The sequence below is a fragment of the Carassius gibelio genome, chromosome B5, assembly GCF_023724105.1.
Source record: "Carassius gibelio isolate Cgi1373 ecotype wild population from Czech Republic chromosome B5, carGib1.2-hapl.c, whole genome shotgun sequence".
NCBI classification, from domain to species: domain Eukaryota; kingdom Metazoa; phylum Chordata; class Actinopteri; order Cypriniformes; family Cyprinidae; genus Carassius; species Carassius gibelio.
Window position 1 is genome coordinate 19,023,114 of NC_068400.1, and position 19,092 is coordinate 19,042,205.

A 19,092-nucleotide genomic window follows, 5' to 3' on the forward strand; every position below is an offset into this window, starting at 1 on the left:
GTCCATATGTCATCGGGGATTATTAAAATGCTAAAACTTGTCTTAATTGAAATTCCATTTTTATTTTGTTTTGTGGACTCTATGTAAACATCTGTTATGTGAAGTAGCTTATTAAGCCGCAGTAAGAAATAATATATAGTCCCTTATTTAATTTGTTAAATTATTTAAGCATTTGCAGATTCTGAAAGGTGTATGTAGGCTTATGGCCTCAATTTATATTCTGCACTATGATAAAAAATAAATAAATAAAAAGTTGAAACTAATCTAATTTGACATGAATTACACTGATGTGAAATAACATAGGTAGTGGGTCATTGGTAATTAACTAACTTGGGACTGTACAGTAAGAGTAATAGCTGATGAGACACAGTGATTCTTAAGGCATGGAGGCATGATGCAATTTTTGAGTATTTTTTGTCTTGTTTTGACTAAGATGGCATCTGAATTGTGCCCAGCAGGTCTTACAGAGGTACTAGAGAATTTGGGTGGTGTTGCTAGAGACGGGATTCTGTGAGGCACCGTGAATGTGCAACTGAAGAGGAGTCCCTCTTCCTTCTGCTTGGACCACAGGGGCTGGGATAATCACATTAGTGGAAGATGGGAAGTAGACAGTGGCGTGAAAGCCGGGAGAGCAATGGCACGACTAATCCCGTTACTGCTGGGAGAGAAAAGAGCGACGCTGGCTCTCTGCGGAGGCTGAGAAAAATCCTACTTTCCCAGGAGTGAGTTCACCTGTATGGTAACACACATAAGTTGGTCTTTTGATGCCTATTACAAGGAGACAATTGGCACTTGGCACGTACCACTGTTTTTTTTTTTTTTTCTTAACACCATTTTCCAACATCCCACCCTCCCTAACTCCCCACCGTAAAGAGCTATTACACATTGTCAATGTAAAGCAGTAGGAGCTGCTGTGTGTGGATAGGATAGGGAGGGGGCAGCGCTGCCAAAAACATAGGACTTGCTTTATCTCGAAATTGTTCTTGCACCCGAGTTCAACTTAAATGCAAACTTGATACAAGAACAGGACAATAGGATGCGCTCTATAAAACCAATGCCCTGCTGAATTCACTGGCAGATGGCCACAATTAAGTACACTCCTAGACTGAGGAGGCATTTCATGGGGTGGATGGGAGGACATGTCCCACATCCCCATGTATTTTGCCTCAAGAGCAGCGCTAGTGCTCAGAAGCAAAGATTCCTTGCACTCCCTGGCAACGGTGGGAAAACAAAATGTCAGATCTGATCTGTCAAGTCTTTAAGCCCTCTTCTTCTGTCTGTCTTTCTCTTGTCTTTCGGGATTGTACTGCTGTATTGGTATAGGGATTAAGCTGAGTAGTAAAACAGTGATTTAATGAACTTTGCATGGCAGCATGCCGCACTTCAACAACTATCGTAAATAAGCAGGGCCAGTGGGATATCGCTATGGGAACATTTCTGAGCCATATGGAAACGGGGCAAAGGCTTTTGAGGCTGTGGGTTTTTAATTCCACTAAAAAAAAAACAATTTCAAATACTTGAAAACAACAGAGTCAGAGTGTGAGAAAGAATGTTCTCAGAAAGAAAAAACTAAACAAAACAAAAAAACAGACAGACCACCAGGTGCTCTGTGTGTGTGATGCAGACAGTAAACAAAACAATGTAAGAAAGGAATGTATCCGCTCACCAGACTGTTTTTCATTTTGCCATGTAATCACAATAATGCTCAGCTTTTAATCAATTATACTGCAGATGACCGCATCATTCAACCTAAACAGCTAGATTTAGAGTTGCTTGTCTTAGTCCGTATAATTTAATTCCCTCTCAAGGATTAACAGACATTCTTTTAAGACATTTAATGAACAAATTATTTTCTTCTTTTGTTAATGTGAGGAGGGACCATTAAAAAATAGCTACATGTAAAAAATCTAACTTGAACACAACCAACGTAAAAACTATGCTTGCAAAATGTGAGACTCCTTTCAAATACATGCATAAAATTTAATAAAGCTTCCATCATAACTAGATGTACAACACCAAAAATATGTGAAGTATGTGACATGTCTAGAATTGTGTAAAAGTTTAGCACTAATGCCACTATTGTGGTCTGTTAACTTGTCCCATTCATGAGCCCTACAATGCACCCGACAGTGGGTTTGAATCATTAAAAGGTTGTAATCCCCCACCATTGTGTTCAGACAACGCTACGTTTTTAGGTCTTAAATCAGCAAGATCTTCAATAGGCAATATCCAGAATGCATTTCCTGACCTCTTCTTGTGTCATTTTAACAACCATACATTCACTCCTTAACTAAATGAAGTGAACTGAGGCATAGTTAAAAATGAAGCCAGTCTACATTTTGAAGAGATGACTCTGAGAACAATTTATTGGAAAAGTTGCCTCTTCAAAACATATTTGTATTATTTATTTATTATTATTATTTTAAAGATATACTAAGCTCTAGAGTCATATAACATTTCATGTAGACAACTAAAATCATATCAGTCTCTTAAGAATCATAAGAATAACTCAAGAACTTGACTTTAAGTCACATGAATAAACCAAGATTTAAAAGACAATTAGAGCTGTCAAAGTTAACATATTAACAGCTGAACGCAATAGTGTAGTGAGTTGTACAACAGCTTATCACTGGGGTAGTGCCCTAAAATGGGAAACTCTGAACCTTATGTATCTTTAAAAAGTGCATATTAATATATTAGATTATATACAGTTTTAAAGTATGTGGCATTAGTGTATGCATTTTTAACTTGAAAGTGCGAGACTTTCAATTTCAACAGCTTCTAGTTGTTCTGGCTTTACAAAAATGTTATGTTGCAAACTGGTATTTGTTCAAATGACTGCACTTTCTTACTCTTATAGTTATTTAACCACAGCAGCTAATGAATCTGAGAATAATACACAAGTGTTTGTTACAGTGTCACTTATAAAGATAGAAAGTAATATATATATTTTTAATATAATTTTTTATATAATATCTATATTTTATGTGAAAATCTCTTTACTGTAACTTGAACATTTGTCTGGTTTGAGTGCATAAGAGTCTGCTTTAGTTTCTTAAGATTTATATTACCTAAACATATTTTGAGAAATTGACATCATTCTCAAGGATCAACTATATGTAGGTATCTGAAGATGAATGTACTTCCATACTTAAGAGGAAGGTCTCTTTCTACTCTTGTGTGTGTGGTTGACTATAATCAGTCAGACCATTCATTCTCATCGAATTCTGAGTCATCTTCTGAGTCGCTATACTCCACTGCAATGCGGCGAGAGAGTATAGTAGCCACATCATTCCCCACCGGCTCTCTTTTAGCTTGCTGCTCTTGTTGCTCCTGTACTTTCTTTAGTTGAATACCTGAACACATACACAAAAACACACATGGGAGCACAAATAACACTAAATGCATGTTTTGTGCAGTTGTTTGACACTTTACAATCTTAACATATATAGCAACTGCTGAGTTTTGACTTAACCACAAAAACGTTAAAATTATTTGAATTAATTAAATTACTATATATCATTATATGACTATCAACATAGACACCTACTGTACATTTACATGTAAGCTATATAAATATTAAAATATTAATTGAAATATTCCATTTCAAATTATGTACAGTATCATATGTGAAAAATAAGTTTGCTTAATTGTATTGAATGTGAGTTTGTAGTCTACTTCAAATATTAAAAGTATTTTTTTTAAATATGTGCTTGAATTAAATGTCAACTTAAATGTACCTAAATTAATTCCATTTTCATGACTGTTTCCTAAAATCATACATATACGTGTAAAAATGCACTTTGTAAAGTCAAATCAAACTCAAATCAAACACACTTAAGTATATTCTTTTAAAATACATTATTTCTATAATAACTACTCTTTTTTTTAAGTATGCTGAAGTGTTGAAGTGCTGAGTGCACTGTACTGTGGTCATGCTAAAGTATGCCACCATAGACAAAACTCTCCTGTTGATGTATACAAAATATGCACAAACACACTCCACTTACCCATGCGTATTGCTGAGAGCAGGTCACTGCGAGCGTCTGTGACAGGCTGCAGAGTTAGTCTCTGTCCCTCTCTAAGTGCTACAGGATGAGGAGGTACAGGAGGTGCTGGAGGAGCAGGTGGACCTTCAAGAGGTGGCACAGGTGGAAGAGGATACTGTAAGGCTGACGTGATCGGTCCAGGATGAGGAGTAGCTGGAGCTGAGGCAAATGCCGTCTGTGCAGATGGAATGATGGGACCCACTGGAGGGGGCGGCGGGCCTGAGGTGGCATAATACTCCATCATACTATAAGAGAGGAAGCGAGAGCTTTACCTGGACCAGCATAGATAGTCACCAACATACTGTATATTTTGTTTTGGATACAGGCTTTTTACTATTGGCATGAAGTCTGGTCCACTTTGTAGCCTTTTCTGGCCAAGAACTGCCTAATTAAGGGGTGGGTTCCCCTGAAATCGTTTATAAACCAGAATTAACCAAGACAATTTGCAGAAATATTGACTTCATAATAAGAACGTGTGTTAAAAAGTATCAAGTACCTATTATTTGACAGCCATGACTCCAAATTATCTTTCTCAAAAGTGCTCACTGTATCCTTCTGTATCATATACTTTTTAAACAAAACTTAATTTTCCAGACCCGCTTAAAATCCTGCTCCATATTCTTTTTAACATCTGTAATGGACAAGGTGGCTCTTATTAATTATGAAAATGGGCAAGTACTGTTGTTGGCAATACTTGGGTATTTTGTTCAAAGCCTATTTCACATTAGACATGCAAACAGTGCATCTTTTTTCTATCCCCATGATAACAGGTTAGGGGTACAAGGGGTACTTATTAGGGAGAAAAATATACTTTAAAAGAAGAATATACTTATTTTCAGATTTACAAAAGCTTATGTTACAGTTTTTTTCAACTGCTTACACACAAAATTATTACTTGTCACACAATTTCTAAAACCTGACACTCAAACACCAGAACCACACACTAAATCTGCAAAACCATAAACCAAATTTTTGGCCTTTTAATCAGTTTTCAATTTCGTTTTTTGCAAAACACAAAACACAATTTTCTATGCAACACACAAAAATCTGACAGGAAGTTTCTTGATTTCCTTTCATAAACACAATCAATCAAAGTGCCACACTAATGCCACACTAATTCACTAATTCATCAGTGCCTCACACTAACTCCTCACATGTGCAAACACGTGTTGCTTTACTTAACAACAACCAATCATAACTTTAGTAGTGGCCTATAAATAAGCCAGAGGTCAAGTAATTTGGACAATGGATGCAACAATCCAGACAGAGTAAGAGGAGTTGGAGGGAGAGCCAGAGGACGAGTTCGACTAAGAGGAGTTGGAAGGGGAGCAAGGGGAGGAAGAGGACAAGTCAGAAATTGAGGAGGACAAGGAACAAGAAGAGTGGTCTCGAAGGAGATTAGGGCTACAGTAGTCGATCATGTTATAAACCATGGTTTAACAATGAGAGAGGCTGGACTTAGAGTCCAGCCTAATTTGAGTAGATTTACTGTGGCGGGTATAATTCAAACCTTTAGAAATGAGAACCGGTATGTAACAATCTAATGTAATGTACACATGTTCTAATGTACACATAATATATTTTTTATATTAAATGCAGATTGCTGAACTATAGAGTGCTATTTTGAGCCACTTAAGTACATCTGTTATATGGTTAAAGTATACTGTCTAATGTATTGATTATCATTTATGCTAGACTATACTTTACATCTCTATTGAAACTTGTATGTCATTTATTTAAATGCAATTAATTACTGCAATTTAGTAAACTTAAAATAAATTGACTTTAAAAGAAATATCAAATAACCCACTCCAATTTAATGTGCTATGATTATAAAGTAAATGTACTGTAGTGTATAAGTCAACATTTAATCATAACATGTTTAATCACACATGTGTGTGTGTGTGTCTGTGTCTGTGTGTGATAAAACATGTTATGATTAAATGTTGAGTAATATTACCCATAGTCTGCTGGAGGAAGCGTGATGGCTCCATTGACTCCAGTGTCAGGGGGTGGGTACTGTGGAGGAGTTGGATGTGTTCGAGCGAGTACACCCACTCTGTAACCTACATCAGTACCCACAGGCCCTCCGATGCTGTGATACTCATGCTCTACCCCTCCATTTGCACTAGATGATGCTGTCTCCACAGTCATGAAGGGATGCGGCTGTGCATGAGCATGGCTGGCCCGTGCTTGAGCGTGACATGCTTGGACTGGGTAGTTGTTTGCATGTGATCTGAAAAGATAAATTCATTACATTGCCATAATGCAAACACTGAAATAATGATTTTCAACAAACTGAACCATGATTTTTCATGTTTTTAAAATAATTATAAAAAAACTAAATATGCACTACTGATCAAAAGTTTAGAATAACTATGAAATTATGTTATTATTTATTTTTGCTCATGATGGCTACATTTATTTAAACAATATTGTAATTATATATATAATATATATAATGTATAATATATCATATTTAACCATTATTTTGAGGAATCCTGTGAAAGCAAATATCTACTACACAGTTAAATGAATAAAAGGTAGACTCTATAAACAGAATTTGTGACTCTTGCTGTAGAATATTTCTACTTGTTCTGCTTGATGAGGTAAATCAATCAATCATGCACTTGTGCTCTTTGTTTTATTTTATTTCAGCACAGTTGGCATGAATCATCAATCAATGCAATCATCTTTTTGAAGCCAAACAGCTTTTGTAATGAGAAAAACTTTAGGGCGGAAATAGATTTTTCATTCATTGTAGGATGTAAGTGACGAGTTACTGGAGGTTAATAAATCATTTTAATAGACAGTGCAATATTCCGTAAAAATAAGAATTGTCACTTTTTATTTCATTGCAACTTTAAACAACTATGCAATGTGGTCCAGTGTGCTATAAATCATCATTCTCTTAAAAGCTATAACCACCAATAAGTAAATATTATAATAAATTAAAACTGGTTTTATGAATATTCATAAGATATCATATAATAAGGGTTTTTATAATGCATTATGCATTCATTATAATGCCTTAAGAATTCCATTATAATGTATTATAAATATGGGCTTCATAGAAAGTGTTATCAACAACTTGCCTTGTGTCCTTGTGTATGTCATGCCAGTTTTAGATTTTGCATTGTATGCCAGTGCATGTTATATTTGCATTGCATAAGCCCTTTCACTTTCATTTTGTGCATTACTGTAGCCATTATTATTTTTACAAGTTGATTTGAGAGGTGACAAACCTGCCGTCTGGAGACAGAGAGCCCTCAGACGATACACCTCTGTGAAGTGAATGATAATGACGATGGTCCGGTCGCAGCTCCTTATCAAAAGCCATCATGTTCCATTCTTGTCTGCGGTTATGAGCCTTACGAACCTTTTTCACCTCACGGGGCAATGTACCATCAACAGACTGCTTCTGCTCCTGTATGAAAAGGAGAGAAAGTGAGGACATACTGAAGATGATCTAAGTGATTTGTATGTTAGCTTGAAAAAAAAAAAAACTTTTTCTGAAAGTTACTTCTGAACAATATATTTTTTAAACTGGCTGAAAAGAAACTGTGAATAGGTCAAATAGGCAAAAGTCCTTAAAGCAATAGTTTACCCAAAGATAAAAATTCTCAGGCCATCCAAGATGAAGACAGAGTTTATTGGAACAGATTTGGAGAAAAATAAAAACTGCATGTTCGTAAGAAACAAATCCACAATTAAGATCACTGAATCTGGCAAAAATATCAGTCATATTACATAATATTGCTCTCTCTAGAGAAAAATGTGTCTAATGTAAATCATGATATCTACAGATCAAGCACTGTTTACAAGAGGAATCCGTCCAAGACAGTTCATGTTTGTTGATTTTGATATGAGAGGGCAACAAGTAATAAACTTCACTGGAGGAAGTGTTATTATGGATTATATACTTGTATTTTGGACAGAAGCGATGGTTTAAATTTAAAATGCCTTGATGGATTTGTCTCTTACAAACACACTGATGGACTAGAGATGTGTGGATTACTTGAGGATTATAGTGATGTTTTTATCAGCTGTTTGGAGTCTCATTTTGTCGGCACCCATTCACTGCAGAGCATCCACTGGTGAGCAAGTAATGTAATGCCCCCCCCCCAAATCTGTTCTAATGAAGAAACAATCTCATCTATATCTTGGATGGCTTGGGGAGGAGTACATTTTCATTTGACCTATTCCTTCACATGAACTATTCCTTTAAGTCCTTTAATGTAAGACTAATGTAAGACTTTAGCAAGAATGTTACCAGATTAATAGATGAAAAACATTTAAAAGAGTAATTATTGTACCCTATGTTTTCTCTTCTCTTTTCTCTTGTCCTCTGTGTCTTGAAGCATTTTTTCCTTCCACAAATCAAAGAAATATGAGGGGTCTGTGTAGAACTTAATTCCATCAATATGGTCATCCCTGGAAAAATCAGAAACATATTTATAAACCTATAATTCATATTGAAGAAGAAGAAGAAGAAAGCATACACATACACACAAACACACACCTGTAAGCAGAGAGTATGTTCAGAGGTGGTGGTTTGTCGCTGGTGTTGTACATCTCTGTGATCGGGTTTGGAATGCTGCTCTTTGTCACCACCTGCTGGTCTTGAACAGTAGAGCTTTTAAAGGCTTTACGCATATTAATATCCTGGAGTGAAACTGTGACAAAAATAAAACAGAGAGATTATTACACAGAGTACACCAACTATGAAAATAATTCTGCACCTGCTCTATATTATCTTTGAGATTAATATATTTTAACAATTTGTGTTATTGAAGTTCCATTGATCATGATTTCTCGTCAACAAAACAAGCCTCGGATCGAGGCTTCATCAGGCACACCCATTTATTCTCAACACAAACTCTGATGCCTCGGTTTGAATGTCGCACCACTAGTTACACAAGACAGAACCTGCTAAGAAAGGTAATGTTATTCACCTTGCAAAGTTTCTCAAATAATTCTATGATCTTATTTATTACCTTGAATCACTTGAATTTCTGATATTCCTGCTAATAATGACATGGTTGTACGTACATTATCTCGTCTACTTCTCTTATTGTGTCGTCTACTTCTCTTATTGTGACAGAACACCAGATCTACCATAGACATCATATCATTTGACCCAGCTAATTTACTTCTCCATTCCACAAGATGGCTGTCCAATTGGAGATAACGTTGAAGAATTTCTTGATTTTTCCATGGAAAGAGTGAACCTTGAAAACAATCTTCTGGGGCGGATTAGATGATAATCTTTATCAACAGATGCCGGCGTCCAATTACCATCCGTCCTTCATGAGCGCTATATCGATTATGCACTGTGGCTAAGTGGTTCATCCTTCACCCCATCCAAACACCCCTTATTTAGCCGGCACTCTAGATGCCCGTCTCTCTCATTCTCCACTTCACTTTGGTCTGGGCCCATTGTTCCCAAAATAGATACTTCTCAGTCTACTCACCTTGTAATACTTATCTGACATCATCCTGCCTTCTGTCTCTAAGTGCCATTTGAAGGTTTCTTCTAAAATTAATATTTTTATCAGGCTTCTGTATGGAATTACATTTGGTTCAATAATAATGAACGAAACTTTATAAAACTGAACTTAACTCTTTCATAAACTATCAAAAATATGCCATTTCAAAAGAAGAAAAACACAAAAGAAAATGAAAAAAATTAACTCAGTCGCACAAATTTAACAGGCTCTTCAAATATGCTTCAGTCTTTGTTAATGTTTTTCAAAGATTAGTTTTCGCTAATTGTGGATTCTGAATTCATTGCCACAGATTTTGCTTATGCTTTGCAGTTTTTCGTTTGGTGTTTTGACACAAACCTCTCGTGGGGGCGGGCTTAACAGTGATCTACACTGATTGGATAGTGCGCTTTTGATGGACAGGTGCTCTCTGACCGAGAAGCGCAGACGCCACATTTTGCAAAGCTCACGCGGTGATTTTTATTACTAAATATGTAAATAATATTTGACCTTTGATCGTCTCAGTCTATAAAGATGAGCTCTTGTCCTTCAAGGCAGCTTGAAGTAAGCTTGTGTTACTGAATGACAATAATAACCCGCAACAAACTGTTGCACACTATAACATGAAAAACTTGTATTGATGTTATTGGTTACTTCAGTAACACAAGCTTACTTCAAGCTGCCTTGAAGGACAAGCGGAGGAGGAAGATGACGCCGCACCGTGTCTCCTGAAAGCTCATCTTTACAGACTGAGACGATCGAAGGTCAAATATTATTTACATATTTAGTAATACAAGGCACGATGAATTGCATACAAATCACGGCGAGAACTTTTTTTTCTCTCTCTTTTTATTAATGCAGATAACAAAAACATACAAAAGTATAAACATACATTACACAATATCAACCATAAAAAAATAAATTAAAAAAAACCCAATAAAGAATAAAATAGAACTAAAGAAAAAAGTGCCAAAATCTCAAAGGCAGAGCAAATTCTAACAGTACTTATAGCTTTCTTATTAGTAGATACTGAAATTACATTCAAATAGTTTTCCATTTCTTTTAGGAAAACAGAGAAGACAAGTTTACAGTTAGGGAATTTGCATTTGTGAATGTGAAATTTGTTTGAGAAAATTTTTCAATTAATAACAAAACTCTTATTCTCGTTTGTGGGGTCAGAGTCATAATACCCAAATATAATGTTTTTCATATGTACTGAGAAGCCTGGCAAAATCTTGACAAATCTTGACAGTTGACAAACACACCAATATAATCCCAAAGTTTCTGAGTAGTGACATGACCAAAATAAGTGTACAGTTTCTTCAGAACTCAAACAAAAAGAGCATGTAAGATCAATGTCAGATTTAAATCTTTGCATAAAATTCTTTACAGGGTAGAACCTGTATGAGCTTAAAATAAATGTCTTTGAAAAATAATTTTTGTGGTATAGACCAGAATTAATCACTGAGCTTTCCAATATGCGTGCCACTGAGTGACGCCTACACTTCCCGGTCAGAGAGCACCTGTCCATCAAAAGCTCACTATCAAATCAGAGTAGATCACTGTTAAGCTCGCCCCCACGAGTGGTTTGTGTCAAAACACCAAACGAAAAACTGTGAACCGTAAGCGAAATCTGTGGCAATGAATTCAGAATCCACGATTAGCGAAAACGAATCTTTGCAAAACATTAACAAAGTATGAAGCATATTTCAAGAGCCTGTTAAATTTCTGCGATTAAGTTCAGTATTGACGTTCAGTTTTATAAAGTTTCGTTCATTATTATTGAACCAAATGTAATTCCATACTCCTGTGTGTAGGTTTAGTAATTTCACATTAATAATTTCCTTTTAAATGCCATTTACCGTATTAGTCACACTTTTTTTCATAGTTTGGCTGGTCCTGCGACTTATAGTCAGGTGCGACTTATTTATCAAAATTAATTTGACATGAACCAAGAGAAATGAACCAAGAGAAAACATTACCGTCTACAGCCGCGAGAGGGCGCTCTATGCTGCTCAGTGCTCCTTTAGTCTACACTGAAAATATAGAGCGCCCTCTCGCGGCTGTAGATGGTAATGTTTTCTCTTGGTTCTTTGTTCTAAGTAAATGGGACTTATAGTCCAGTGCGACTTATATGTGTTTTTGACATATTTTTGGACTGATGCGACTTATACTTAGGTGCGATTTGTAGTCCGAAAAATATGGTAAGTGAAATAGCTGAACACAAACATTAGAGCTTGACAAAAATACAAATTTTAGAAGAGCATTTCAGAGGCATTTAGAGGCTCTTGCATCTGAACTCTAACAACATACTGAATGAGGCAGGTTGTTGCTTACCACACAATTTTTAAACATCAATGATTTATATGCGGAGTCCAAGGGTAATGGTACAAATCTCATTAAAACTTAAAGAAATAACATACATGGAAAAAAAGTTCATATGATCAAAGACAGCTTATTTTAGGAATTCTGGGAATGTCAGATGAAAAGACCTCATCATGAAAAAAAATATATATACCTAAGAAAGGGCCAGATTTTGACCCAAATTCCTTATACATGTTAGGCTTAGCCTGTAAATATCCTATTAAACATGCATCCCATATCTGGTAAAGTGCATGTGATATTTGACTTTTGAACTTTAACTGACCTTCCTCCACACTAGAGTCCAACTGAGTGACCTTGACTGCAAGACGATCTATACGGTCCTGTAGAGAATTGGCACGAAGGTAGAATGTATTGGCTTCATTAAAGAGCTCACCAAACACATCTTCTGCATGTTTACCTGTAGAAGATAAGAAAGAAAGACTGACGGTCAGAGCTGACCTTTTATACAGTAATTTACTGGATGCTTTATCCAAAACATCTTACAGCACACTCATTAGGAAATTCCTCTCAAACAAACTGCTCTGCACTCTAGAATATTGGTTATTTCTCAGCTTTTATTTACAATCTTTAACTGTTATGTTTACAAACAGTTAATTAATTTGCATGCTCTAATCTACTGGAGAACAGCAAAACACACATACACACATGGGTGATATAAATTGCAAATCAATAAATGCAAGCCTTATTCCATACATTCACATAAACACAGCATCTTTGACCCATAGAACCCTGCAGAACATCCATATACTCCTTATCTACATCTGTTGATTGCGCTGTGCTTCATGGGATTAAGCTTAGAGTGTTTGCTTGGGAGCCAGTGAACAAAAAAAAAAGCATTGCTATCCCATCTCATTTATTCAATTGATTTTATAGTGTATTTGTGTAAAACAGAAGTGCATGCATGTAGGTTCAAATAAATGATGAATTAAACTGAAATGTTACACTGTTCTTCTTTTTTATTAATTGAAATTATTATTATGGAAAAAATATACATATATATATATATACACACACACACACACACACACACACATATATTCCTACTAATACTAATATAATAAAGTAGGTCTTACTGAGGCTGCTAAGTTGGCGTATGATGGCAGAGAGAGTGTTGTTGGTCACACACTCCAGCTCATTGCTGATGGTCTCAGGTAAAGCTCCTCTACACAGGTGCCTGGGCTCGATGTTTCTCTTCACCAGTGGCATGACTTCACCTCAACACATCTATACAAACGAACCAGCAACTGTTAGGACAAACAAACAGGATTACAATTAAACCAAATGTACTGACACCATCCATTGCCCATCTTTCTCCATGTCACATTAGACTAACAGACTAATAGACTAAATATGTACACTACAAATTGGAAGTCCTATTAAAAATGTATTATTTAAATTATATTAAGTTGTCTTATTTTAAGAAACTATTAATATAAGCCAATGGTCATTACATAAAAGCATGGGTTCAGCTGATAAGTAGACAGCCATGAGGACTATGAAGTAGGACCATGAAGAAGAAGAGGAAAAACTTATAATTATAGAATGACATCTACACTGAACAAAATTATAAACCCAACAATTTTGTTTTTGCCCCCTTTTTTTATGAGCTGAACTCAAATATCTAAGACTTTTTCCATGCACACAAAAGGCCTATTTTTCTCAAATATTGTTCACAAATATGTCTAAATCTGTGTTAGTGAGCACTTCTCCTTTGCCGAGATAATCCATCAACCTCACAGGTGTGACATATCAAGATGCTGATTAGACAGCATGATTATTGCACAGATGTGCCTTAGGCTGGCCACAATTAAAAGGCCACTCTAAAATGTGCAGTTTCATCAAGCAACACAATGCAACAGATGTCGCAAGTTTTGAGGCAGCATGCAATTGGCATGCTGACTGCTGGAATGTCAACCAGAGCTGTTGACCATGAATTTAATGTTTATTTCTCTACCATAAGCCATCTCCAAAGGCGTTTCAGAGAATTTGGCAGTACATCCAACCGGGCTCACTATCGCAGACCACGTGTAACCACACCAGCCCCGGAGCTCCACATCCACTTTCCCTCCAAGATTGTCTGAGACCAGCCACCCAGACAGCTGCTTCAACAATCAGTTTGCATGACCAAAGAATTTCTGCACAAACTGTCAGAAACCGTCTCAGGGAAGCTAATCTGCATGCCCGTCATCCTCATCTGGGTCTTGACCTGAATGCAGTTCGTCGTCATAACTAACTTAATGGGGAAATGCTCACATTGGATGGCAGCTGGCACTTTGGAGAGGTGTTTTCTTCATGGATGAATCACGGTTTTCACTGTACAGGGCAGATGGCAGAGAGGGTGTATGGCGTTGTGTGGGTGAGCCGTTTGCTGACGTCAACGTTGTGGATCGAGTGGCCCATGGTGGCGGTGGGGTTATGGTATAGACCACAAACACAGGAGCATTTTATTGATGGCATTTTGAATGCACAGCGATACCGTGACAAGATCCTGACGCCCATTGTTGTGCCATTCATCCATGACAATCACCTCGTGTTGCAGCATGATAATGCACGGCCCCATGTTTCAAGGATCTGTACTCAATTCCTGGAAGCTGAAAACATCCCAGTTCTTGGGGGCATGGCCAGCATTCTCACCGGACATGTCACCCATTGAGCATGTTTGGGATGCTCTGGATCGGTGTATATGACAGTGTGGTCCAGTTCCTGCCAATATCCAGCAACTTCACACAGCCATTAAAGAGGAGTGGACCGACATTTCACAGGCCACAATCAACAACCTGATCAACTCTATGCGAAGAAGATGTGTTGCACTGTGTGAGGCAAATGGTGCAAATGGTGACCCCCATAACAGTAAAATTGCACAATTTAGAGTGGCCTTTTATTGAGACCAGCTTAAGTCACACCTTTGCAGTAATCATGCTGTCTAATCACCTGTGAGGTGGCTGGAATATTTAGGCATAGAAGTGCTCACTAACACAGATTTAGACAGATTTGTGAACAATATTTGAGAGAGTGATATAGGCTTTTGGGGACATCTTTTTGGGGAAAATCTTAGATCTTTGAGTTCAGCTGATAAAAAAATGGGGGCAAAAACAAAAGTGTTGCGTTTATTATTTTGTTCAGTGTATCAGTGTATATGGAATTATTATTATTGTTATATTTCACCAGCAAACAATAACATCCCAGATTCTTTGTTTACTATTGTTTTATTAAAACCTAACGAATAACCTTTGTCAAATGTTTTACTTAATAAGTGTGCTGTCTTCGAATTTATGCAGGTGGCTAAAGTATCCAATATTTTGGTGGTCATTGTATGTAGTTTTCTTATCAAAATACTCGTTTGCTAGGTTTATGTGTGGTCATGAATAACATTTGTGTTTTGTTTATTTTAATTAACTAGTATCTAACTTGATAATGTTATCAATTTAAATGGCTAAATGGTCAATGGTATATATTGATTTCAACATTTATTTACTTATTTATTTACATAACCTGTTACCCCTTATTTATTTCAGAAATTATATACTTAATAATACACATAAAATTTACTGAAGTGCATTATTTTGGACAATTAATGTTATGCTAATTGCAATGAAATGTATAAATTTATAAATCAGCATGATAGATTTATATTATATGCAATTTAGTTAGTCCGATTAGATCTTTTTTGACCCTATTAAGGAGGACTTTGAAGTGATGTGAAGTTGAGGTGAAGTGCAAGATGGAGGATCACAGGGCTGAAGCCTAAACTAAAATATGCTTTAATGTAATTTATATCAATTCTGTCATGTGTTTAAATATATTAGTAAGTAGACATCTGTAATGTTAAAATATATTCATTTTAAATGTAAAGCTCACTACAGCTACAAAAGTATTCTTGTTAGTCAAAGCATCAAAATATGTGTACTTCTTTAAAAATCAACAACAAAAGATTGAGAAGAATGATTTAAAATGTACTTTAAAGTAAACTTTTAATTTGAAATTATTACGAAGTGCACTTTAAAAGTCTACTTAAGTGTGTTTAAAAAGTTATGAACAGTTATTTGTGCACTTGAAATGGACAGTTCAACCAACTAACCCCATTGAGCATGAGTAAATTATGACATATTTGAGAGAATTGTCCCTTTAACAGTTTTTTATTCCACTTGTTATTTTATTTAATTAGTATAACATTGTTTGCAAGTACAAAAAAAAAAAATATATTCTATAAACACCTTTGAACATAACAGCGTAAATTCAAAAATTCCTTGTTCGTTTCATTGTGTGGCTTACAATCCAGAAGCGAGTAAGGTAACTGTATGTCACCAGAAGATTATACAGGGGGAGGTTGGTGTTCCCAGCCTCTCAGGATTAAGTTATTAGACAGACACACACACACACACACACACACTGCTCTCTGGATTACATCGCTTTCACTCACATTAACTTCCAGGACACATTTAAGAGCATCCGTAAGTTATTCTTTAATGCATGGAACCAAGAATGTGTGTAGAAATAATTTTCTGTTAAAACTATTAAATCCACCACATCTCTTGTAGCCAGGGGTCACCGTCCTGTAGAACATAACTGTACTGAGGCATGTTTATTTCAATCGTGGTTCAAGGTTTCCATTATTGGATATGTTTTATATATAATGCAGGTTTGAAATCACATTCTATCTCACTATAGCTAAATTTAGGTTTCAGGTTTCAGGAGAAGCTAAGAGCAAACATAATTGGTCAGCATCTCTCTGTCAGCTACCAATCAGGCAGACAGGGTTGTGGAAATGTCCATTAACTCAAATGGAAATCAATGGCTCACTACTCAACAGTGCTCCATTTCGCTAGTAAAAGCACAGAACATACATTATCACATTGCACTACATGACACTAATTATCTGTTAATGACTAAACAAATGAGAAAATATTATTGCTAAATTATTGAAGACCATACTATATTGTACATTTCTTATTTTTTGAAAAAGTTCCATGGAAATAGCAGGTTTTTTTTTTTTTATTAAATAATTGGAGTATACCATGCCTACATCAACATCAAACATATGAAAACAATTAAGTACATAGTTTATATCATTACCAAAACATCACCACCAAGGTACCATAATACCACCACAACACTTTTTGGGAATTGGAGTTGAAAGAAACGCTGATTAATAACAAAGTTGAGCTTTTTAACTGTGAATGTGCAGTAATTAATATAAAGTCTACCATTAATGACGCGATGCTACACTGAATAAAGAGGACTAACTGACACTAGACTGCACTTGAGTTTATTCTGGGGGACTGTTAATCGACCAGCCTACGCTCTAAATAAAATATATAGACAAACGTACACAAACGTAAGATAAAATATATTATACTAATGAAGCATTTTGCAAATTTTTAGCATGTATTTTAAAACATTTCGCTTACCAAACGTGGCTTGAATGCAGATATAATGATAGATGAAACGGTCCGTCTGTTTTGCTGACATCAGAGCACAGTATTAGGGCTGGATTATTATGTTGATGGGCAGTTCTGTGCACCAATCGCATTTCAGCATCTGGAAGTTCTTTTGGGATTAAAACAATAAGAACCAATAAGATTTGTCCATAATTGCAATCTAGCAAGAAGACATGGTGGGTGATAAGGAGCAGTAACGGATTGTAACGGGACAGTTTCAGGTGGGATATAACCAGTCGAAGGTCCAATATACATATTCTTTCGTTATAAAGTATCTACCAACGCACTCTAAAATATGTTTTCTTGGAAAATATTATCCTGCTTTGTTATAAACGTTACCATGATTATTGTAGTTATAGAAAGTAGTTTATAGGTCCTTAATTCACTCACTGTTGTTTTATATTTTATTTTTATTTTGCCCTGCAGTAATAGCTGTGATGTTTGCACACACTGGATCTCGGACTCCTCCTCTTCATAATCACACAGAAGTCAGGATCAATATTTCAATGTCATTCAAATGTAGGGCAGAAATACATGTTAACATGTTAACAACCACAGATTGTTGCCATAAACAACCTTTCATAAATATGTAAATATTCCTATAAAAAGATTTTCACTTGCATAGTTATAAAACAGGGAATATTGTAAAGCTATTGGTTGTGAGGGTATTATCCATTGGTTTCTTGTATGATTCACTTCAAGTCTCCCCTACAGCGGTGAGATTTGACAAACTGGAATACTGGACTTGGCCATTCAAAAACTCTTTATTTCAGAGAGCGAACACTTTGTCCTTTATGAACTCTCACAACCACATTTGTGCAGTTTCTTCCAGAGCTGCCTGTAGATCCTTTGATGGCACTGTGTGGTTTTTGGAGACTTCATCGCCATATGAGAATGGTTCTTGGAGAAACTGTGGATTTTAAATTTCTTTCCAGCATCTTCAGACTTACCGGACTACTTCTAATATTTATGACCAACCAGCAGTGTATTCATGTTTATAAAAGGTGTGATCTTTCCTTTTAATGATTTTCTCTAATGTGTACAATTTATTTCTATTTTAGGCAGCTGATACAGTGAAAAATTTAGGGATATACTTAACACATGGAGTCTTCATAGGTGGGACTGGCATCAGATACATTTATTTTAGCAGGACACTTTTTTCAAGCAAAATGCAAATTATATAAAACAGTAAAACATTGATACACTTTTTGGTTCCTACATTTTGTGAAAAAACAAACAAACAAAAAAAACAATGTAATGAACTACACCTGTGGTATTTCAAGGACAACTGCATGAACTTAGGAGAACTGACTTCTTGAGTTCATCTATGAGTGGTAACACTTCACTCATAAAAAATAATAATGCTACTGAACGAATAATGAATCACCAATTACTGATTACCAATGACAACAAGAGCAATAGTATTTGAACATATAATCTTAAAGTAGACAATTTTTCTAATGAGTATTTGCCACTGGCATTTAAAAAAAAAAACTGATTATATATATATATATATATATATATATATATATATATATATATATATATATATATATATATATATATATATATATATATAATAAAATATATAACATATAAATTATAAACATATTTTTAAAACAAGAAAAAAAAAGTCTGATTTCAACAATGAAACACTTTTATTATAATATGGTTACGTGCAATATAAACTTTGTTGTTTTCCTGTTGAGTTCAAGTAGTTTATATTTATCCAAA

At 35.6% G+C, this 19,092-nt stretch overlaps 1 protein-coding gene across 2 annotated transcripts; it reads right to left on the minus strand.

Moving 5' to 3' along the window:
• Positions 1-1,465: 1,465 nt before the first annotated feature.
• wasf3a (WASP family member 3a) lies at positions 1,466-17,426 on the minus strand. Of its 2 annotated transcripts, none has more exons than XM_052557919.1 (9): positions 17,329-17,426; positions 12,994-13,144; positions 12,183-12,317; positions 8,572-8,725; positions 8,366-8,483; positions 7,295-7,476; positions 6,010-6,285; positions 4,011-4,294; positions 1,466-3,356 (listed from the first exon to the last, which is right to left on the minus strand). In XM_052557919.1, the coding sequence occupies exons 2-9, from the start codon at positions 13,124-13,126 to the stop codon at positions 3,199-3,201; spliced, it is 1,440 nt and encodes a 479-aa protein (XP_052413879.1). In that variant the 5' UTR covers positions 13,127-13,144; positions 17,329-17,426; the 3' UTR covers positions 1,466-3,198. The 2 variants fall into 2 exon arrangements, with proteins under 2 accessions (XP_052413879.1, XP_052413878.1); XM_052557918.1 differs by having other exon boundaries at positions 12,994-13,164; positions 17,329-17,402.
• Between the last annotated feature and the right edge of the window lie 1,666 nt (positions 17,427-19,092).

Coding starts and splice junctions, on each gene's coding strand:
- wasf3a (XM_052557919.1), bottom strand. CDS start 13,126: ATGCCACTGGTGAAGAGAAACATCGAGCCCAGGCACCTGTGTAGAGGA. Junction 6,286..7,294: donor TCTCTGTCTCCAGACGGCAG/GTTTGTCACCTC, acceptor TTATCTTTTCAG/ATCACATGCAAACAACTACC. Junction 4,295..6,009: donor CTTCCTCCAGCAGACTATGG/GTAATATTACTC, acceptor CCTCTCTTATAG/TATGATGGAGTATTATGCCA.